Source organism: Carassius carassius, chromosome 37 (genome assembly GCF_963082965.1).
Source record: "Carassius carassius chromosome 37, fCarCar2.1, whole genome shotgun sequence".
NCBI lineage: Eukaryota > Metazoa > Chordata > Actinopteri > Cypriniformes > Cyprinidae > Carassius > Carassius carassius.
Genome location: NC_081791.1, coordinates 5381526 through 5405639, shown reverse-complemented (window position 1 = coordinate 5405639; position 24114 = coordinate 5381526). Strand labels below are relative to the sequence as shown.

Genomic DNA, 24114 nt, shown 5'->3' with positions numbered 1-24114 from the left:
ATATTTACGTTTTAAAGTTAAGCGCCCTCTAGTGGGCGTAAAAATAATGACAGTATCGCGTTGCGTCTGTCGTCATGAATTGACGTATAACGTCATTACCAATCAAAACGCACATATATTTAAATGCAATGTGTGGGCTTTTTACACCGATCTCACAGTATTTCCTACATATTTTACTAGGTGGCTTATTCGTTCGAATGACCACACCTAACCCCACCCCTAAACCTAACCCTCACAGAAATCATGCTAAATTATGATTTATTGAGCATATACATTTTCGTGCACATCCGTTCCCTGGGATCGTACCCATGATAGCATGATTACATATCAAGGTATAACGCAACAATCTACTAACTGAGCTACACGAAACGCAAACCAGAGGGCAAATAAAAGAGTACAAAACATTAATATGAAAACGACTTTTGCCGATAGGGGCGCAATTGTAGTATACGCTCTGATGGGTCGTATTTCAGGGATTTGGACAAACGACCTATACAAGCGTATTGGTTAGAGGACAGGTTGGAATAAGAAGCTGACGTCTGATTTCTCCTAGTGGTTGCATTTACCATGTTTACTATGGTAACGTTAATGTTTAGCGTGCATAGTCTTTTACATCGCTTATAAATATCTCTGCCTTGTTTAGTGATTATAATCCACATCGGATCAAGTTATTTCAAACACACGCTGCTAACTAAGAGTGAGTTTTGATCTCAACTTATTTTAAAAAGTCTTTAATAGTGTGTTAAAGCTGTTATCTCTCTGAAATGATCTGCAGCGCTGAGCTCTCCAGACTCAGAGAAACCCCACCTTTGTTCATAACCACTCCTCTAGCCCCAGCTGGCCCGCTTTGGCCCAAGGTTTTCGTCGGGCCAAAAAACCCTGGCCGTTGGCCCCGAGGAAGCCCCGACGAGGCACGAACAAGCCCCGGAAGTGACAGTGGAAACATGACTGGCCCTGGCACGCACTAGCACGCCCAGTTTAAGCTCGACAGTGGAAACGTGGCTATTGTGTCCCAAATGCACTTTAGTATCAACACAATACCATATACTGGTATTTTAGCCATCCTTACACTCAACTGTCGGCTAATCTTATTCAGGCCCTTGTGCTAATAGCTGTAGATCGTCATATGTGCTGTTGTATTAACATATTTAAAGTGCCTCTCTGTCGTCAAGAGCTGTGGTTGGTAATATTGGTATGGTCTAATGACTCAGGATTCATTGTTCATTTGTACTTTATTTCGGACCAGATGAGTGTTTGGCACGTCACAGCTAATTCCTTTAATGCCAAGCCTAACAGAACTGAAATTAGGAACCTGCTATGCATGCTCTCTGGCCTTTATCACTTTCTTCTTTCCTCCTCTCTCAGGAAACAGATCTGACTCTACTAGTATCTACGGTATTGTTCATTTCCATAAACAGGGTGCTGTTTGGAATTCCTCACATTCCACGGCCTCTCCTCCTGTCCTCTCCTTCCTTCTCCGCGATTGCTCTGCGTTCCAGAGATCAAATGTGTCATGTTCTGGAAAGACAGATAGAAATGGAGGAAGGAGGAAAGGATAGAGATACAGTGTTGTTAGAGTTCATTCATTCGATTTCACAAGAAATGTTTCGTAGGTTGAAATTTGAATGTCGGTGACAGAGTTGTGATCGAGATGAGTTTGAATCAATACTGAGACCAGGGTTGAACATGCTCCCAAGTCCATGGAAATATGGAGACTGAGTCCAAAACCATTTAGGAACATGTGGTCTCAGTCTTGAACCAGATTCAAATAAGCTGCTTTCAACTACAAGACATGACAAATTATTTTAAATGGAGACAGGAGAATAGGAAAAAAGGTTATAAAAAGGTGATTATAAACATTTTTCATAAACATATCGAGTTGGGTTTTGAATGGTAGCTAGAAACCCAAACTCTCAGATCATGCGTCTTCAGGCCTTGTGTTCTCGGCTTAAGAGAACTGAAGCGCTTTTCTAGACACTATTTCTGGCAATGTTGCTAAAGCTATATTTAGCTTCTTCAGCCCTGCGCTGTCTGTAAGCTCCACTGTGAGGGCCTGTGAATAGGAATGGATGTTGCAATGATATAAGCTCTTGCTTTTTAAAAGCTTTTCTACCTGTGGGAGACAGATGGCCGTGACAGGGCCAATTGAAAACAGCTGCATGTGACGTGGTCAACACTGTGTGCTTTCCAAACCACATCCATCATAAATATACACTAATGTGTCAGTCAGTGTATCTGCAGCAGAAATTTAAATGTAGCCCTGCGCATTATATAGAATTAAGAATTTGCTCCCATGACTTGATTATTTCATAGCCATATTATAGTAACTTGTTCTCTTGTTTTAATCAAATCATGGCCACATATTCATTTGTTCCCCTATTTTAATTTAGTTAGGTTGTGGTGCTGTTAAATTGACCAGTGCACTTTAGCATTTTGCCTTACAAATAGATTAACAATTGTTTGGTTCCTCAAAGAACCATTCAGTCAACAGTTCTTAAGAAAATGTTTTGTTTTTTTCTTATGGCGCTTTTCCACTGCATGGTACGGCACGGTACGGTTCAGTACGGTTCACTTTTGTTGGGTTTCCACTGGGTACAGTACCACTTCAGTTGAGGTTCCAAGTGAACCACACTATCATCAAAACATAACGTGTAGACTTTGCTGATCACTGATTGGCCGGAGAGAATCTTCACTTCCTGCGTTACTGAACTGGCGACACAAACACAAAAGAACTGCTAGATTGAAATCAGCTCAGCCAGCGAAGAATCGAATGCAACTTAAGAACGAGTGTACCTTTTTTAACAACCTAAAAATGGTTGTTTCGTTATCAGTTGAGGAAGTACAGACGTTCCTCTCGTTGATAGCCGATCCAGCGAAAGCTTGATGGGGTGAAGCGGAATTAAACCTTTTTTCACAAGTCGTGGCAGTAGAGGCGACGCAACAATAATGACATGTGAATAATCCCGCCCACTCCAACGCGGTACTAAACTGCAGTGGAAACGCAAACTGAGCCCAGCCGAGCCGTGCCGTACTGAGCCGTACCGAGCCGAGTCGTACCATGCAGTGGAAAAGCGCCATATGTGAAAGAACACTAGACCCTTTTATGAAATGGAAATATTCGGTGAATGTTCTTAATGGAACCACTGATGGCAATAAAGAACCTTTTCATTTTAAGTGTGTATAAAAGGTTTTTGTTGCATTTTTTTATCAAATCTTTATCATTTTGATGTTCATACTACACATTGTTGGTGTAGTATGACAGAAAATATTTTAGTTTGCTTAGGAGGCACTCTTATACGATGTCCATGCCCAAAGTTATGCCATTTTCTCAGCTGAAGTGCACTAGTGTTGGCTGATATGCTCAATTGTCATGTAGTCCTATCGTCAGCCTCTGAGATCGCTATACACGATATTATTGTGCTAATTAATTTAACTATTTATTTACTCAGTTAACTTCATATTGTAGCATATTTTAGAGTGAAAATAGTCAATAGTCAACTAGAACAGTCAACTAATGAGGTACAGGACTTGGTTTTATCGCTCAAGATTTGATTTGATGACAGTTTGTAGGGCTTTTAATAATTTATTACTAGTTGGTTACATTCATGGTCTTTGTTACATTATATTGTGAAGAAACATAGGTTGTTACATGTTTTTTAAGGAGAATTAAAACATTTAGACTAATGTACACTGCAAGATATAACATTTGTATTTGTTTAGGTATTTGTCAAATAGTTATTTTGGTTACTAAAAATGACATATTTTAAAAACACAGGAAGTACCATTTAACATACTTTTTAAAGGTAGTAATTATGGAAATAATATACTTTAATATATTTAAGCGTTAACTGAATGTAATGTTTTCCGAGTCATTGTATTATTTGTATTTGCTATTTAGTGAATTTAATTTTATTATCTTTTAATGTTATATTGAACAACAAACTTTTGTTAAAATGACTTTACATGTGCGTTAGTATGTTAGTTAACACATCAAAATAAGTGTATAACACTTGTTAAATTTTAGATTATTAAAATATTTAAAATGTATATAAAAATATGCATAAAATGTTTAATTTGATATCATATTACAGTAAGTCCACTTACACTGAATACACTTAAGCAGCCTTTTTTTTTATTATAAGTACACTGGTAAGTGCACTACAAGTGAACATTCAATAGAAAGTCAAATTCTTTTTCAGACGTGTTTTCATAATGAGGGTCTCCTGTGTTTAGCCTGAAGCTCATGGTCTTGGTCTTGGTCTTGTGTCAGTGGTGTGTTTGTGTGAGCGTGTGTTTCCGGTGCTGTGCACACACACACACAGGTCTGTCAGGGCCGGCGGGTGGCGGAGAACTCTGTTTGTGTTCACATTCCTGCTTGGTCTCATTGCGGTAATGACACAGATATCTGTGGCATGTTGTTAGGCAGGTGTTGTGACTGGGAGATGGGACGCTGTTTTAAACGTCTACAGAAGGGAAGAGGGATATTCTGGTATTGCAACTGAATAACAAAAACAAGCGACGCTCACAAATCTCCCACACAAGCGTTGGTTTCGTTCTGCCTAAAAACAGCCATGCGGTGAGACTAGTTTGACTGAACGCTAAGTCCAAATTACACTAAACCTAACAAAGCAGCATGGTTAATTCCATTCGTTACATCTCCACAAACAAAATTCCAGTGGCATTCAGTATTCAGGGATCCAGCGGTGACCAGTACAGAGAAAAAATGCCATTCCATGCGTTCAACTGTGCCCGTTTGCTCCAGACTGCATTAGCGTGCTGCATGCAATCCCATAGTTCCCAAACAGACTACATCTGTATTGCACATACTGTATTGACACATTCCTCAACTCTCTTTTCCTCAGGATCGGTCCAGGATGTACGACAGCTTGAACATGCACTCGTTGGAGAGCTCCCTGATTGACATCATGAGGGCGGAGCAGGACCCCCTGAAGGGTAAGATCCATTCCCTGCTCACCCTGAGTGTCTTATAAGGCTTTTGAAGACAGGAAGTTGAGGACAGTTTTCACTATATATGGCTCATTCATCACTGTCAAAGAAGATCTGGCATTTCTACTGATTTAGCTTATTTTCATTAATGGATTAATTGAAATAAAAGGAGAATGTGTTGTAGAAGATTATGTTAAGATTTGCAATGGCTAGTGTTGGTTCCAGAGATAATGGTTTCTTAATATCAAAAAATCTGGTTATGAAACAGATCATTTGTGCTCTAAAATCTGATCGGATGACGTTCAGAGAGGTTGTAAAACAGCCAGTATACACACACTTATACACATAAAACACAACAAACATGTTGTGGCTTTCATATTTTTGTCTTGTAACAGTTTTAATTCATAAGTTAGTCTATTTCGTCCCCTACTTATTAACATGTTATGATGACAACATATTCCACACTATTGCTACAATTATCTTTAAATAATCAGGATTGAGCTCTTGTGAAAAAGTAGCATACATTTTATGGAATGTTTTCAAACACACAGTTGCATTTTAATCGTAATGTATTATAGTATTATAATATGTATATTAAATGCAATAAGCTGAATGTTTTGACTACCTGAAGTATGACGTAAGCACATCTTTATATGTAATTTCATAATTACAATATAAATACTTTTATAAAATGTACTACAAGTGCACATTCAATACAATTGAGTGCACTTCTTTTTCACAAGGGATGCTAGGCCTCTGAAACGCCTCTCAGTTTTCACCCCGTTCGTTCATCCACCTCCATATGTTTTAGTATCATACGCTGACTTTTCATAATCAAGTGAAGTCTCGATGGGTATAATCGAGTCCTCTCTAAACATTTTACACACTGAATATCCTACTGTAAAATAGGTTGCCAACAGCATTTTATGTTGGAGGTTTCAGGTACTCGATGCTTCGTATCTAAACATGGTAGAAGCACTGTAAAGCACTCTCTCATGTCCTTTGGCTTTATTTTGTGTTGAGTGGCGAGTGTCACAGGAGGGTAGAGGTGTGTGTGGTGCTGTGATCAGGGTGTGGCACTGCTACACTCACTCTCTTCTCGCTCAGCCTGCTGGAGCAGATGGACCAGACACATGGGGAGAGGGAAGGGCATGGGTATGGCTATATTTAGCACACGACACACTCTGCCACCCTGTGTGTGACAGATAAAAGACAAGAGAGTAAAATGTGGGTCTCTATGGTTTACACAGGCCCTCCTTTAAAGTCAACCTGAAATCTGATTTGGTGCATGACTAATAATGCAGCCGTTCTAAATTATTGCTAGCACTATTGTAAATGCTGGTTGCTGTCATTGTGCACATAACAATATATAATAGAAATGATTCAAGATGCTCTGGAATATGCTGTTTCTGTCACAAATCAAGTAATATAACTTTCAAATAGCATTTCATGTTGACTGTAATCTGGAAATTGGGGGAAATAGAAATAGTACAAAACCACCAGATTGTGATCTACACGTTTTATTAGGTAAGCTACCTGTGCTTTTTCAAACATGGCAACATGCGCTTAATTGAACAGATCATGGGAGATGTGCCGAGCGAACCACATTTCTAAGAAACCTGTTTAATGAATGATGATTCAGTTAATGGGTCGACAGGAGAGGATTGCCAGCATCAGGGAATGTGCTGACTCTCGCTGAAGCGTTCAACACAACGCAGTGCTGTTGAAATATTAAAGACTTGGCAGAGATATCAGACCGCTACTCAGTATCGGTTTGTCTTGTCATCACAAAACAGTGAAAAGAAACAATAGTGTGATTCACTGTGGATAGAAGATGAGAGTTCTGTGAAACATTGTGATGTCTCTAGGAGCATCTGCGTTCAATAATTGGACAACAGATGGTGTGTGTGTGTGTGTGTGTGTGTGTGTGTGTGTGTGTGTGTTAAGAGTTAGACTTACACATCTGATTCTCTGTGTACCTGGATGTTTTCTAAAAAAATCTGTCAAACTAGATTATGGATAAATCTCAGGACAGCATGTCCAGGTTTCCACATTTGACCCCAAACCCCCCAAAATGTGGATATAAAATAAAAAGCTTTGCAGAAAAAAAATGTATAAAAATACTCACTCACTTCTCAACATTTTCACTGGCCTAACTACAAAATAATTATATACTTTCATTTTAGATATGTATTATATATATTTAACATTAGCTTTTTCTTTCCATTTACAAAAATAAGTTTTTACATTTTAAAAAATAAAATTTGCAGCTAGATAGCATAAATTATGTAATTCCATAAATTTATGAAAATGCTTTTGCTTGAAAACAATGGAACACAATGCAAAATAAATAAATACAGACTGCTTTGGTTTTCAGCATATTATTACTGATAAATTTCAAGACTGACACAAGCCATTTTGCAATTTCAAACTTAATGTGTTAGACACCTAGATAACATTATACGTGTGACAAACAGAATTTAATTTTCAACATTTCAATTTGCCCTTCTCTCTATCTGATGGGGCCCCTCCCTTTGGTTGGGCCCTTGGACTCATCCTAACCACCCCCCATGTTGAAGAGTCCCTGACAAAGACAGATTCAAAGTACATTTTTACTTAAGTAAAGTCTTAAGTTCGTTTTGAGTCTGTTTCAGCAGTTCGAAACGACTCACCAAAGCAAACTTTCTGGGGGAGTTCACCTAAACACCTCTGAGATTCCATTGGTTTGGGGCGATTACACAATCGGTGTGTGTGTCTGAAACTCCTCCTTCTTTGAGGCAAGATTTTATTTCTCGGTTCGTTCCTCGTTCTGCAGAGGTCATTAAGGAGAGCAACATCGCCTCAATACACTGGAGTGTCGAATAGCTGAGCTGCACAAACATATCCGCAGCTGTACGATCACTCGCGGACAGACTTTAAAGATTTAGAGACAGTATTTAATTCCTAGAAAGAAATAGCAACGAAGCTTGGTGTCGACGAACCGGAGTTATGCATAAAGCAAAAAAGGTTTTCAAAGCCATGAAAAAAATGAATGGAAAGAGTAAAGATATAAGGTAGTAAGTACCAAATACATGTTTCAAATAAATGTTACACCAAACTGCTGCTGTTTCAATAAGCGAATTTAAAGGGTATACAGTAAATGAAATGCTAAACGAATATACAATAATAAACCTTTGTTTTTATCAAAACTAAATCACGACACCACATAAAATATAAAAAGGCATAACAATTTATCCAGTTTAATAAAATAAATGAACACTAATAAAAATAAAGTAACAAACTGACCAATATTTATTTCCCACATCATTCTAAAGTTCTCAGACTACGAGCCATTCACACATCTCATAAAGGACTGATTATGGACTGGTTCTTTTGTATTGCAAACATGATACTTGACTTGGCGCGATCGTCGTGACTCATGTTTACATTAATCTACACCCCGCCTCCAGCCGTGCGGGGTGTGGGTAAGTTTGTTAATAGTATACCGTTGTTGCTCAGCCTTTTCAAACTTCTTTTTGCCCCAAAACGAAAACGAACTTTGTTTGAAGTATAATGTTGCCTTTAAGTACTCATGTGTCAACTGGTATGTGTCATGTGTCAGAGCTTCAGATTTGATGCTCTTTGTTTGCGTATGTCACGTGACTAGGGTCAAACTTAAGGGTGACCTAGGAACACAACAAAGCTAGTTCATCATTTCTAGAAACATTCCTCATGAGAGACAAAGCCTTTGTTTCACAATCCTAATAGAATTAGAACCACTTATAAGGCCTGTGATAATAACTATATTAGCATTGACACCAATGCACAATATCAGTCTGTTTAACACTGCAGTTATATCGTCTGCTTTTTAAATGCTTTAAGTCTGAGGGATTCTGATTAGCTGTCAGGGTTTGTATCATTCATTAGTTTGAGAAGTCATTGTGAAAGTGATTCCTGTGATAAATTATCCATCTGTTTTGTTATCATTGTAGTTGTGAATTAAAATTTTAGTTTTGTAAATGGTGTGAACGTGGCCAGTTTGGATTCTAGCATTAAAATATAAGAAAAAATACTACTCTTCATAAGAAAAGCATGAGAGAACCAACTAACTGATTCTGTGTTGTTAGCATGTTGCTTATAAGATACAATATTAAGATACAAGGTTCAACACATAAAAACACAACCAGAATTGCAGAGGTTGTTAGCCTGTCTGTTCCAGTGAGCTTGTTCCAGTGCATTCTGGGATCTAGATGCTTAAAATTTCATACATATGCAGCTCTGTAGGTTTTATAATGCTGGCATGGGGCTATATGTTTCATACTGCTCTCTCTTTCTCTGTCTCCTTCTCACATGTTCAGGCCGTGTGGCGTGCCCCCACCCAGCCGCTGATGGCCTACTCATGCTCAATGGTAATTATGACAGTGAGCTGCAATACTTTTTCTTCTGTCTGTAATACATTATAATACAGTCCAATGTAGGACTGGAGATCTATATATTTGTGATGTAGACGGGCTGCCTTAAACAAGTTGCTAATCACGTTGATGTTACGTACTCTTAATATTACTCAAATGTTCTGACTTCATTCATTTACATTGATTATGTAATGCTTGTTGTCTTAATTTTATTTTAAACATATTTTCCTGTTATTTTTGCATCCGAGTTCCGTGAATAGTTCCGCAATGGGATTTCAACAATTTGACATTTTGATTTAATACATGGTGAGGTAATCCTGTCTGACCAATCAGCTTGCTGCATTCAGACAGAGCATCTGCCAGGGCTCTGTCCATTTTTAGCCAACGTGACTCGTTGTGTTCGGCTGGGCTGAAATTCGCTACGCTCAGTTTGGATCACAGTCTCTGATGCTGGGCAGGATTGTGCTCTGCTCTTTTGTGATGACTTATTTCATTAACAGCTGCTGCTGTCTTTTTTGTATAATCAGATCATCATAGATTATACTCTAAAAATAACTGTTGTTGTAGTCAAAAGGCTTTGTTTTGTTTGCTTCAATCAGTGGTGTTTACTAAGTAAAGCATCATGATTGCTGTTGCTCATATTTAGGGTAAGTGATCTGAACAAACCCCTAAACAGATGTATTCTACCTGGTCTCATGGCATAAATGTACCAGTGTGCACTTTTTAGCAAGATGCGAAATACGTACCAATAAGTACATATCGCTGCAGTTTCCAAAATAAATGAAAGTAAAAAGTGAAAAAAAAGTGACGTGACATACAGCCAAGTATGGTGACCCATACTCAGAATTCATGCTCTTCATCCATTAATGCTGCGGCGCAGGGGAAGTGAACACTTCCACCCGGGGAAATGAACACTAGAGGCAGTAAACATTTTACTCCTTTTCACACAAATTTACAGTTTCGATAAATAAAGCATAATTTTTGCACAATTACTTGTACCTCAGAACAATATTAATATGCTGGGGGATTTGAAAACTGATGCTTTTGTTAGCATTGCACATATCCAGCTTAATATCTATGGGTTTTCATAGATGGTAGGTTTGTTCAGTTGCTCACGGAGTACAGAGATGTACTTGAGAGGTGAGGAGCTCTGGTTTGAATCCCATGTAACCACGGTTCAATAAAACAGTTTAAATCTGCATATAAGGAAGTTGAAATGGCATGGTTGCATTTGCAAATGTGTTTTTATAGCAGTTTTGCTTTTGTTAACACTATCAGGTAGGTTTAGGGTTGGGTACGATAACACATTAACTTTTAGCGACAGTCCATATGTATTTGAATTCTGAACCACCACAATATGTACCAGAAGCAACATAATGTACCACATAAACAACATAAGCAATACATAGCTATTTCAACATATTAAAACGTGCCATGGTCATGAATTGAACCAGTGTTTTACCACCACTCAGTGGACATTTCACTTTGAAACTGCGGCGAAATGTGCAATAAGTTACATAAAAATGGTGTTGCACAAAAAGTTCACAGAGGTACGTATTTTTATGAGACCAGGTTGGATGTATTACACTTATATTTTATGTCTGGTGGACCTCTTACATAGGTTCATTGATGGATTGACCTCAGCCATATCAGTTAGTGGTTTTGGGGATGGACTAGCAGTATAGCTTTTTTTAATGGCCAATGCCAATATCATGTAGATCAGGATGGTCCATATAAAGCAATATATGCGATTACACCATTTAATTCAGAGGTCTTCAACCCTACTTCTGAAGGCCCATGCTGCATCCGAAATCGCATACTGTCTAGTATGTTTGGGGTGAAACTTACCAGAAGTAGGCATATTTAGAAACAGCACCTGCGTCCCACAGAGTTTTGCTCCAACCCTTATCAAACACCCAAACCAGCTAATTAATGTCTTGAGGACCACTTGAAAAATCACAGGCAGTTGTGTTGAAGCAGGTTGGAAATATAATGTGCAAGACATTGGATCTCCATGAGCAGGGTTGAAGACCTCTGATTTAAACTTAAAATAGAGCATCTTCAGTTTCCTTTATCAACTGTGTAGCAAAAAGCTTGGCCAGTGTTAACATATTGTGGAACATCTAATTAGTGAAACAAAAGCATTGTCACATGTCGCATTTACAAGCTGAGTGTGTATTTCAGTTGGAACATTTGGGCTGCATTTGCATAGTAAGCACATATGGTGACGATGACAAAATTTGGTATGGGACAAGCTGGAGCTAAACTCCAGGATGTTGACCCTACAGGAGGAAGACTTCAGGAGTGAATTCAACCGAACACAGAGTATACCTGGGTCTTCAAGCACCCTGAACACTTGAGCATTGTGGCAGGAAGACACCACTTGCATATAATATCATCTTTTTTTGTGATTTTGCCTTTATAGTAAAGGAAAATTAAATGTAGACAAAAAAGTAGGGACAAAAGAGGGGCAATCAGACTGGGACCAAGCTGTTCTGGCGAAAGCATTGTGAGCTAAGTTGATTTTAGAGATTTTCTGGTTATAATGGTTCTGCAGTCTACTTAGGCTTACAATGCTTATGAGAAATGCAGGCCTGATCATGTTCATACACCTCTGTGACATCTCTGTCGTATGTGATTTTGAACTGGTTGTGGAGCATGTGTGGATCACATGAGCGAGAAGGACATGTGTAAGTATAGATCACATGATTTTTTAAGAGCTTTCACTAATATTAGTCAATTGATCCAGTGGAACATGTGCTGTGCATCATGTGATTATTTGGAGTGACGTGTGAAGAGGTTTTTTGGAATGTTGTGCTTTTAGGAATAACTTTTAATTATTGCTTATTCACGCATTATTGGAAAACAAAAGTTCTTCTTACTGATCTATCTTCTGAAAAGACAGTTTTATGATGGTTTTGATGCTAGTCTGTTTAGGGGTGGGTAGTATATCAATTGCTTAAATAAAAAAGGTGCAAAATTTTCAACCTTTTCCAGCCAGTTTGAACACAGTTAATGAGAATGCCATAAAATGCAGTCTACTGCAGCTTTCAAGCACAGTCTCATGACAGTTCATAACCTTGCGTTTTGGTAAATTGGTAAATTATATTAGGTTTTATTTATACATTTCATACAACCTGCCCACACTACACTGAGGGTTAGGGCTCCAGGTTCATGCTTTTTTATCAAATATTGTCTTGTACGTTTTCCAACAAATCACATTATTAGGTATTTGTAGTAAAATTGGTTAAAATCGGGTTTCACCTAAATAGTGAAATAGGCTACACCAATATATATATATATTTTTAAATTAAATAAATTTAACGTTTGTTTTGGCAAGTTTGCATGCAAACACAGTCGGTGTCTTGATTGCAAACAGTTGGGAGAAAACTGGATCTGCGTTTGTACATTGGATCCGTCCATTAGGTCTTAAAGTGACAGCAACCTAAAAAACCTGCTGCTGTATGTGTCCTTATTGTTAATGTCAAATTAAATTAGCCTATCAAAATTGTTATCAGTTTTACTGGTATCTAATATTTGGGCATTGTAACAAACTTATTTTCAGCAAGAAATAATTGTATTATATATATTGGTCATAACACCATCTGCATGCTACTGTCAAGTATATCTGTTGCCTTAGGGAACAAACAGTCAGTTGTTTCATAGTCTCCTGTATTGTTTTTGTTCACATGCAGCCAGGAGCTATGGGAGACGACGAGGTAAAATCCACTGTTTGTTATGCTATCGGTGTTAGCATGTCAGTATTCTGTGTCTGTGTATGATGTATATGTGTATATGATGCTCTTTGTGAAGTTGTCATTGACCGTTAGCAACAATTTGATGAGTTTATCAATATAATGGAGGCTTACTTGTGTTTTTGAGGCTTATTCTGACTGTGAGCCCCAGTTCACTGACACAAGCCATGATTCATACATGCATTGATGCATGAATAAATTACATTGGTATCTATCTCAGGAGGTCTGATCACAATTGGACAGCATTAAATTCAAGAGTAAACAGGGTTCATATTGATCCAATCACTCAAACCACATTCAGGTGGTAGTTAGAAACAAATGTGCTATGTCAAATGTCCAACTAGAACCCTAGAAATAAATGAATAACTACATGTTAATGTAATATATATTCATTGCACTAAAATAAGGGCCCTTGGTTTGAGACTTTCCTCTATAGTGGTCACCAGAGTTGCATTTGAGGCAAAAACAAGAGTCCTCACCTGTCATTTACTTTTTAACAGGACGTTCCTCCCTCTTCCCCATTGATGACGGCCTTCTAGATGACGGCCATGGAAACCAGGGGGTCCTTGGGTCTCCTCACTGTTACCCCCTTCAGAACGGGGAGCGCATCGAGAGGTTCTCCCGCAAAGTGTTTGTGGGCGGTCTGCCCCCTGACATCGATGAAGGTTCGTTTCAACAGAGCTTTAGAAGTGTAACGCATGTATATAAGGATGATTTTTTTTATGGTATATGACACACCTATGTGAAATTTAAAATGAATTAGACATTTAATATAGAGTTTTCCAGCTTTAGAGTTCTTTACATCATAAAAATCATTATGTATATTTATGAAAAAGGATCTGCAGCAGTTCCTGTTGCTCTCTCTCATCTCTGTCTGGTTGTCACAATCTCATCTTTTCCACAGATGAAATCACAAGCAGTTTTCGGCGCTTTGGTCATCTGGTTGTTGACTGGCCACACAAAGCAGAGAGCAAGTCTTATTTCCCCCCTAAAGGTACTTCTAGTTAAATCACCACATTCATAGCAAACACAGCAACAGAAACCCGCATGTACATACTTTGTTCTAGACATTATTACTGTTTTTCACATAGTAGAACTATTAGAATTCTCTTTCTGTTTTTATCATTAAGTACATTTGAAGTGTATTAAATTGAATGCTTTAAATAAAATGATTAAATATGTAATAATGGATGTTCTCTAGAACTAGGAAGAATCTCCCCGTGCCTCTGGTTGTTGTGATTAGTTTTTATTCATTCAGTCAGAAATCATGTTACACCGAGCTGTCATGGTTACAGTGAGTTACAGTGACAACTGTTGTGGGTTTTTGTCTAGGATATGCCTTCCTCCTGTTCCAAGAGGAGAGCTCAGTTCAGGCGCTGATTGAAGCCTGTCTGGAGGAGGACGGGAAACTATACCTGTGTGTGTCCAGCCCCACTATCAAAGACAAGCCCGTGAGTCCACATACACACACAAACACACACACACACACACACACACACACACATACCTAAGTGGATGTTAGTTAACACATCAAAATAAGTGTACTCCTTTAAAGGGCTCCTATTATGCAAAATTAACTTTTACATGTGTTTGAACATAAATGTGTGTTGGTAGTGTATGTACACAACCACCCTACAATGATAAAAATCCACCTGTTCCTTTTTTGTAATCCCCATAAAATATTAGCATCACATTTTACAAGCCCAGCCCTCGACTGTTGATGGACACTTTTCTTTTGACTGAGATAATAATAATATAAATATGCAATTTCTTTAAAAGCTGTTTGCCTTCAAAGGCGTGTTTTTAACATAAACTTGCATGTATTTGACAGTTTAAGCACAGTAAGACATGAAAGAGGACTTAGTTTAGTACTCGCATGCTGTGTGACAGCTGCTTTCTGTGTGTTCGCTTCGGATGTGCCCAGGAAACCATATATCAGAAGTTTAAACTGATATGGTTTAAAGGGGACCTATTGTGCCCCTTTTTACAAGATGTAAAATAAGTCTCTGATGTCCCCAGAGTGTGTACGTGAAGTTTTAGCTGAAAATAGATTATTTATTATTAATATAGATTTTTTATAGCTTGTTTAAGTTGCCACTTTTAGGGTATGAGCCAAAACGCGCTGTTTTTGTCTTTGTCCCTTTAAATGCAAATGAGCTGGTACTCTGCCCCCCTTTCAGAAGAAAGCAGAGCTTCAAGAGCTTTTGCTTCCACCAGCACACCAGCGACACACAACAATCTCACAAGTTTGTGAGGCGGTATAAAATGATTGGCATGACGTTATTGATTTTTTTTCGGTACATTTCCTTCCAAAATGCAACTTAACCACAGTGTCCTTAGCGGCTTAGATGGAGGGAGACTGTGGTGCTCCTATGTTCATTGGTGCATACCAAAACACAACACTTGTAATGCCTCCTTGGCACTGATATTGTATATCTCCAATAATGGCAGACTGCTACTTCTTTCTCAGGGCGTTCTTTATGCTAATAGGGCAGAGAGCATCAAAAATGAGCAGGGTTTTATCCCCATGGTGACTTTTACCTAGGGATAAATCTGGAATCGCTTGTTCTGAGAGACTGTTTATGATTTATTGGGATTTTTACCATTACATGCTGTTCTTTTTTCACGAACTGCAGCTATATAACTGTGTTCAAACACTTTATAAAAGTGATTTTTGTGTAATAGGTCCCCATTAAAATCCCAATTTTAGCAGAGATTTGAGTTACAAGCTGTAAAGGCACAGCCCTCCTCTGGAAAAGGGGGCTAGGAGCAGCTGCTCATTTGCATTTAAAGAGAAATGCAAGAAACAGACATTTTCAAAATGATACAGTAAATGTTCACAGACCCATTCTGGGGAAACCTGAGACTTATATTACATATTGTAAAAAGGGGCATGATAGATACCCTTTAAATGTAGATAAAATATTATTAAAAAATCATGAAAATGTTTTCTTTAATATTATATTTTAGATTTGAAGTACACTACAAATGCACATTTAATGAAAATACGTGCAATTTTTTTTTATGTTGTCATGTACACTGTGTTTTATATGTGGAATCTGTATGTGCTTTTTCAGGTGCAGATTCGTCCGTGGAATCTGAGTGACAGTGATTTTGTAATGGACGGATCTCAGCCACTGGACCCCCGCAAAACCATCTTTGTAGGAGGAGTGCCACGTCCACTCAGAGCTGGTACACTAAACACATGACTAGTTGTTATATTTGTAATAAATTGCTGCATATGATGTACACTGTAACGGGGTGACAGGGTTAAGAGATGTGCGGATCAAACTGCAAGCTTTTATTAATAAACATGGTTAAAACACAGGCAGGGTTGAACACCAGCAAACGGGTATGGTACGGGCAAGACACAAGATAGTCCAAGAAACAGGCAAGGGTTTAATCAACGGCAAACATAATCCAACAGGGCAAGGTAAGAGATAATCCAGGTTAACAGAAATAGTCCAGACAGAGGCAAACAAAGTCTGAAACAGCAAGACAAAAGGGTAATCCGAAAACACAGGCAAGAATCTGAACACAGGAAAACAGGCAAGGCGAGACTATAACTAAATTGTAAAAGTAGAACAGGCTCCGTAGACTAGCTATCGCTATGAGCGTGATATGCGCTTACAATACTCAGCGACTTGAGCAGGATCTGAGTGGGTGTTACATGGTGCGTGTAATAGCTTTCAGGAAGTTCATAGACCAGATTCGTGACATACACAATGAGATGCCAATTATCACGACAAAGATCCTAAAATGAATTTTTTTAAATGAATAAATGTTGCTGTTTCCATAACTACTACAAAAAGTATTTAAAAGTTAGTTTAAAAAGTGTGTGTAGTAATATATTCTCCTATTCAATAGTCTTTTGTAAATTTTTTAATGTATTAATTTCATTTCAACCGATGTGACCATTTCAAATGATGTCCTCCATGTTTTATTTTTTATTATTAAAAAGACTAATGGTATGTTTCTCTGCAGTGGAGCTGGCGATGATCATGGACCGCTTGTATGGTGGAGTGTGTTATGCAGGTATTGACACTGATCCAGAGCTGAAGTACCCAAAGGGGGCGGGGCGTGTGGCCTTCTCCAATCAGCAGAGCTACATTGCTGCCATCAGTGCCCGATTCGTCCAGCTGCAGCATGGTGACATCGACAAACGGGTAAATAGACAGCACTTTAGCACAGACCATGCACTTGCACTCGGACTCGCAACCACATCAAATTTGCAAACTTGCACATTCTCAAAAATGTTTTGCAAATGCAATCATTTTGGTTGCTGTCTAGAACCTTGCACTTGTTTGTTAGAGACTATTAACATCCAGGGGTGCATTTCCCAAAAGCAACAAATGGTTGCAAGTTCTGTTGTTACCAATAGAGTTCAGTGGAATTAATGATAATAGTAATAATAGTTAGCTAATGATGCATTTGGGAAAACTACTCTGTATATATCAATAGTGTATAGCATGCATACTGTGCATAGTATGCTATTTATTTTTTTATTTATTTCCTGTGTACCTACAATACCCAAGCCACTTGCTAGATTTGGCAAAATGTGCAGTATAACAAAGAACTTGAGCCACAATGCAACTGATATTTATTTCAGTTCATCCATCACATTGTGTTAAAGGAAAATGCCAGCGTTTTTCCATATTTCACTATGTTCTCCCCTCAACTTAGGCGAGTTGATGCATACCTCCCCCATCTTAGTGCATGCACTTAATCACTGTAGTGTGTGGCGCCACTGTGTTAGCATTTAAAATAGCACCATTCATTCCTTAGGATCCAAACAGGGATGAGTTTAGAAGCCACCAAACACTTCCATGTTTTCCGTATTTAAAGACGGTTACATGAGTTGTTACCCTTGATGACGTAGGAGTGATGATATTACTGCGCTTTTTTATCTGCTTAGAAAATCACCACGTTTTATTTTGTGCCACCATACTTACTCGTGTAACTACTCATGTAACCGTGAAATATGGAACAGTCAAAAATGTGTGCTTTGTTTTTTATAACATTATATTATCTCCAAGTAGTTTTATATAAGATTTGATTAACACTACGAATGCACATTCAGTTCAATTAAGTAAACTTCTAGCATTGCATTGATGAATATAACTATATCATACCATATCTCAGTTTTAGATATTGTAATACTGTATTTTCCTAAAATATTACAACCTTTGAATAATATAAAAATGTTGAGTAGTCCAATGGTATAAATGTGTCATTATTATATACACTTTATAGTCATATGCACAAAATAGCTATAATCATGGTTTTGTGTTGGGAAGTTACACTAAAAAAAGACTTCAACAATGCAATTAGATTAAAATACGAATTATTTTCTCTATAAAGCATTGCATTACTTATTACAAATTGCTTTTCAAAATCCATATCAACCTCAACCAGTTGAACAATATAAGGATAAACATGAAACTGATTTATACAAAAAAACATTCAAATAAATATTATAAAATTGTATAAATTATTATTGAACTGACTAAATTATTTAAGTTATATAAAAAAATAGAGTTATCCCTTTCTTTAAGGGAAAAGTAATTAAATTACTTAGCAATGCATTATTCTTGACAATGATCATGGTACTGTTTATGTAGCTATATCAGCCCCTGTACTTTAGCCGAAGTTGAATTTAAACTACCGTGTTCTGCTTTTCATGTCACACAGGTGGAGGTGAAGCCGTACGTGTTAGACGACCAGCTCTGCGATGAATGCCAGGGGGCACGTTGTGGCGGAAAGTTCGCCCCGTTCTTTTGCGCCAACGTCACCTGCCTGCAGTATTACTGTGAGTTCTGCTGGGCAAACATCCACTCCCGCGCCGGACGCGAGTTCCACAAGCCACTGGTCAAAGAGGGAGCCGACCGTCCCCGCCAGATCCACTTCCGCTGGAACTGAAGACAGGGATCCCAGGAACGCCGGGAGCAGCAGACTGCAAGGCGAAGCAGAAACAACACATCTGCTGCGGGAAGAAAAAGATGCTTAGTTTGGCCCCTGAACCCAAGCTGTCAGTATAGAGTACATAACCATATACATTATATAGAGAATATATATGACTCTAAATATATAAATATATCTTTATCTTTTGTAGCAGCCAGAAACACTACACGCCTCAGTTTAAACTCACTACAAGTTTATTTCACCATACCACTTCTTTCTCCTCCCTCCCTGCACATCTCAGGCTCGGAACAGAGTTTTTGTGGTGCGTTCGTGTTTTTTAAAAAGGAGATTAAGAAAAAAAAAAGAGATTGATTTTTTTGTAGTTTTTTCAAATTATTTTTATATGTGAGATTTAAAAAGTAGAAACGAGAATGTTTTCGCTTGGGGGGGCAGCCTGTCTGTACTGTTCATTCGTTTTGTCCGTCGTGTTTCCGTCTGCTGCTAAATCCCCCCCTAGTGGGCAAAGTGCGCAATTGTCTCTGGAAAACCCTTGATGACGTAATGTCTGATGCCTGCCCTGGATCTCGAACCAAAGGTAGCAAAATGCGCGGCCTGAAAACGAGATGTTCGCCGCGGAATATACAAAAAAATTGTAATAGTAATATTCACCCCCCCCCCCCCCCACCACCACCAACTTGATGTTTCGCTCCAATGTGCTCTTAGCAGGAATAGGAATGATTCAATAATGAATTACTGAGACTTTCCATTTTCCACTGGCAAAAAAAAAAGACAATACCTCAGAAAATTATTCTGGCTTGTTATTGCTCTACTCTTGCAATTTAATCACAAGCTATAGAAGAAGCTTTGCTGCTAAATAGGATATAATGAATAGATAGTGTCTGTGTTCTATGTAATGCCATTGTGACATCACTGGCAATGTCATACACAGAAATGCAGTCCATTCCCTCTCGCACGGCATGGCTAATCGTTGCCATGAAAACACAGAATGTGAAAACTTACGTGCATGTTTGTGGCTGTACATCATTTGCATGCAGTGTAAAGGTTAACAGCACATATAAGATATAAAATATAAAAAATTAACAAACATACAAACAACACATGATGCATATTAATGATAAACAGGAATTTATGTAGCATGAGGTGTAAAAAGGTCAGACACTTAGATATATAAGATAATCAATACTAATAACGAAAGGAAAAAAAAGTGTAAAATTCTTCGTAAAACCTTTGCATGCGTTGTTGTGATAATTCCTTTACGAACTTATTATGAGAGAAGTGATGTTAGTTTAGAGTAGTGAGTTCTGCCATTTTGTAACTTGATAATAAGTCAAGAGACGGTGTGGTGTCCTGTGGTTTTCGTGTCTTGTCTTCGTGCCGTGTGACTCTAGTTATGAATTGACGTTTCAGTTCTACAATCTAGAGAATCGTCTCTCGACATTTAACCTTTGCCCTCCCTGAACACCCCTGAATGCCACCCCTCGTATTGCGATAGAGTGCAGGACTTGATATGTGTAGTTCGTAGGAATTCGCAGAAGGAATCTTACCCGTGGTCGTTTTGTCTGTGCGTGGTGGGTACGTGTGGTTCGTAGTTTAATCTCCAGACGAAATCTATTGGTAAGAACAGACCTAGAGAAAAGAGAGGAGAGAGATGTCACAAAAAAGGAACTCTTTCGCAAATAGTTTTGTAGAGTTTGCATTTTCACTCGGATCAATCTTATGGACAATCTCAACAGAAGCAATGGCCGCTGGTGCCGTGACCCATTGTTCGGTACTGTACCGCTCTTTCTGTCTGTATGTCATTCTTTTTGCACTCTATATATTCTTGAGTTCTTGGCTTTGGTGCCCTTGTCGTACTGTCCAGATTGTGTATGTGATTTAATCTTTCAAGTGTCAACAGTGAGCTGAGATTGTGTGTTTATTTATTGCGTATATACAGTATGTATTTATTTGTCGACGTGTCACCTGTTTTAGACTCTCGAGGACACGTGATGCACAACCTTTTCGATTTCTCTCCTCTCTTTTCTCCTCTTAGAGAACCAATCCCTCTTTCCCTGACGTTTGGAGTCGAACGCAAAAAGGTCTCTTTAATTTTGTATCATATCACCTTTTATTGTATACTATTTGGAAGAATTGCGACCTATTTTAAGTCTATTGGATAATTTAAATATCTTTATTTTTTGCATAGTAACTTATTGATTGTGTAAGATGCTGGACCCAGATTCTATTTAAGCGATGACGGCGATGTGCCGTGTACTCGGATTAAGTAGTGAAGGTGTTTCTGGGAGCTAAACAAGATGGCCACTTCATCGTCATCTGTGTCTTTCGCTCTGTCGGTGACAAGTAGCATGCTCCATTTTCCGTGTTCCACACTGTCGTGTATGTGTGGCTTTTCGTTGTCGTCATCGTCGTTTTGAAAAATCATATTTATTTGACTATTTTTGTAGACAGATAACTATTTGATTTAAATTGTATTTTTCTATTTCCTCTCTCACTTGATTTGCCCACGTATTTATGGTTACGTTCACATACAGCGTCACGCTGGAAGACGCAAAAGGCGGTTTCTTGAATCATCCATGCAGTTATGTGTGTATATGAATCTATTTATGTATTATTGCTTAGCACACATCGATTTGATTACAGTTTAAGTTGGTCGTGTATTTAATTTGAAGCAAGGAAGCATTGAGGGTTCTACTATGTTCATGGAAAACACTTGAGACTCTCCCTGGTTAGATGGAGGGGTATCAGCCCTCCCCTCACTGATACTCAGAAACTTGAATATAACACATTTTGAAAGGCTTACTAACCTCGAATCTGTGTTGTGACGTGCAATACTGTTTCTAATGTTTGTATAAAAAGTGAGAATTGCAGTGTATACCTTTTTAATGCAGATTTATTTTTTTCATTGCATATTTTGCAAATTTCTGATTCACAGTGTCATTTTTTACTGTCAGAAAAGATGAAACCCCTTTTTTTCATTGCAACTATTTTTAAATCCAGATATCTTTGTACTGATGTAAATGATTGTAGTTATTTTGGATAGTGTTTTGCTAACAAAAGGAGAAACTTTTTCATGCATATTTTCTATTTCTTTTTTGTTTGTTGTTTTTTTTTTTTTTTTTTTACTCTAATAGTAGCAAAATATTTGGAATAATTTTTCATATATGTCATTATTATTTTGTATTTTTATGTGGAAAGATATGAATATATAATTTTATGATGCTAACTGCTAAAATATTATTTCAATTTGAATTATTTTTAAAGCTAAAATCTTTGTAATATTGTTAATGTTCTAGTTTCTAAATCAAGATTGTGTATAGATTCACACAAGTGGTTTATGAAGTGTTCAGACTGTAATTATCACTGAATGGCTCTTTGATATGCAAATTGAATATCATGTTGTTCATTATTTTGATTTGTTTTGTATTTAAATGGGGTGTTGATTACAATCTTTTTGTTTCATTTCCTGAATAAAGACCCATTCTGTTCAGACACAAGTCACCTCTTAGCCGTATTGTTTTGTATGAAGTATCTGTAGTAAGCTTTGTCTGTTTTTATTATTATTATTATTATTATTTGTATTCCTCTATTATTTGTATTATTATTATTTGTATTTGTATTCCATCATTTGTATTGTATTAGGTCGTTTTTTACATTTAGTGAGAAATTGTGTGTAGTAATGGAAGGGAGAAAACAAATTGTTTCATAAAGATTTTCATTTACAGTAGTTAATTCAAATCCATGAGCCTCCAGGCGCCCCCTGGTGGAAGAACCACTTTGTTGTTGTTATGTTTTTATTTTATTTATTTATGAATTAAATCCAGTAGTAAATAAGATGTTTTTAAAGCTTCTGTTTTCGATTTTCTAAAAAGAACATAACAATAGAACTTTGCAATGCATTCAAAAGCTCTAAAACTATTGCAAACCAGTAGAAAGTGTATTATCAATTAAGTCATATGAGAGAACAAATAAGCATCAACTACCTGCAAGTTTGCACATACATAAATGCATACATACTTATTACTGTTACTTACCTGTAATCTTAATCTGAATGAATTGAGCCGCCTGTCAGTGTACCTGGCCCCGCCGAAGTAAACTCAGAAGGAGAACTGAAATGGAAACTGCGATGATGCACAGACTCAAGGTAAATGCACTAATGCGCACCTTTTTTTTTTTTTTCGTTGTAAAAGAGTAAAAATAACTATAATATACTATTAAAGGTAACATAAGAATCATTCAAATGGGTTTTCCTGTTCTGTTCTGAGTGTATTAGCCCCGTAATTTATGAGTCCTGGTCCTGTCTAAATGTCTATTCCCGGTGCTACGTGTGTATTCCTTGTTGTTTTGCTTTCATTAAAGACTGTTTTTCGTTGAATATCCTACGTCACCGCGTCTCCTCACTCCAGCACAGTAGGATACCATGACAGAAGACAGGAACGAACAGTAAGCGGCGCCCCTTTTCCTCATTTTTGTTCGTGGTTTTGAAAGTATTTTGTATCTCGAGCCCTAGAGTCCGCTCCAGTGTCGGCTCCTGGTTAAAGGGCTCCAGCCATAATGGCCGGACCGAGTGCCGAGGTCAAGGCCATGGAGTCTGCTCCACCATGCCCCCTGAACTGCCTGCTCCCCCATGGCGTCCTAGTTTGCCTGATCCACCATGGTGCCCTGAACTGCTTGATCTGCCATGGGTCTTGGAACGGGTACTGCTCTGGAGGCCTGCTGTCCCGTGTAAGCCTGTCCTCCCCGTTGGACAAGCCTTCGGGGAGGGGGGAGTAATGTCAGTCCAGTGTTCCTGTGTCTTGTGTTTTTCTCCCTATGTGCCTTCCATGATCTAATTTCTACCTTGTTTCCAGCTCATATTTGGTTTTCCTGCTCCTGTTCCCATTAAGTTCCATTTATTTTAGCTGTGTCCCAGTAATCTCCTCATCTAGTTCTGAGTATATTGACTCAAAATGAAAGGTTAAAAATAAACCCTCTTTTCTTGGTTTTTCAGCATGAGAATTGTGCCTGTAAAGTTTTAAAAACTAGATTAGGTTAGTGGTTGACATTCTTGTTTCTCTTCTTATTTATTATTATCTGATATGCTGCAGTTTTTATTTAATTTC

At 38.0% G+C, this 24114-nt stretch overlaps 1 protein-coding gene across 4 annotated transcripts in view; it reads left to right on the top strand.

Moving 5' to 3' along the window:
- The window catches only part of cpeb2 (cytoplasmic polyadenylation element binding protein 2), a 29900-nt gene extending 10116 nt beyond the window's left edge, over window positions 1–19784 (top strand). Inside the window, exons 3-11 of one of the 4 annotated variants that reach the window (XM_059527214.1) lie at window positions 4863–4953; window positions 9285–9335; window positions 13034–13057; window positions 13594–13758; window positions 13998–14087; window positions 14426–14544; window positions 16171–16285; window positions 17078–17259; window positions 18785–19784. In XM_059527214.1, coding sequence (XP_059383197.1) covers window positions 4863–4953; window positions 9285–9335; window positions 13034–13057; window positions 13594–13758; window positions 13998–14087; window positions 14426–14544; window positions 16171–16285; window positions 17078–17259; window positions 18785–19012 — 1065 coding nt within the window. In that variant the 3' untranslated portion in view covers window positions 19013–19784. The remainder of the gene's footprint in view (window positions 1–4862; window positions 4954–9284; window positions 9336–13033; window positions 13058–13593; window positions 13759–13997; window positions 14088–14425; window positions 14545–16170; window positions 16286–17077; window positions 17260–18784) is intronic. The other 3 variants (XM_059527216.1, XM_059527215.1, XM_059527217.1) reach the window with 3 other exon arrangements.
- Window positions 19785–24114: the final 4330 nt, after the last annotated feature.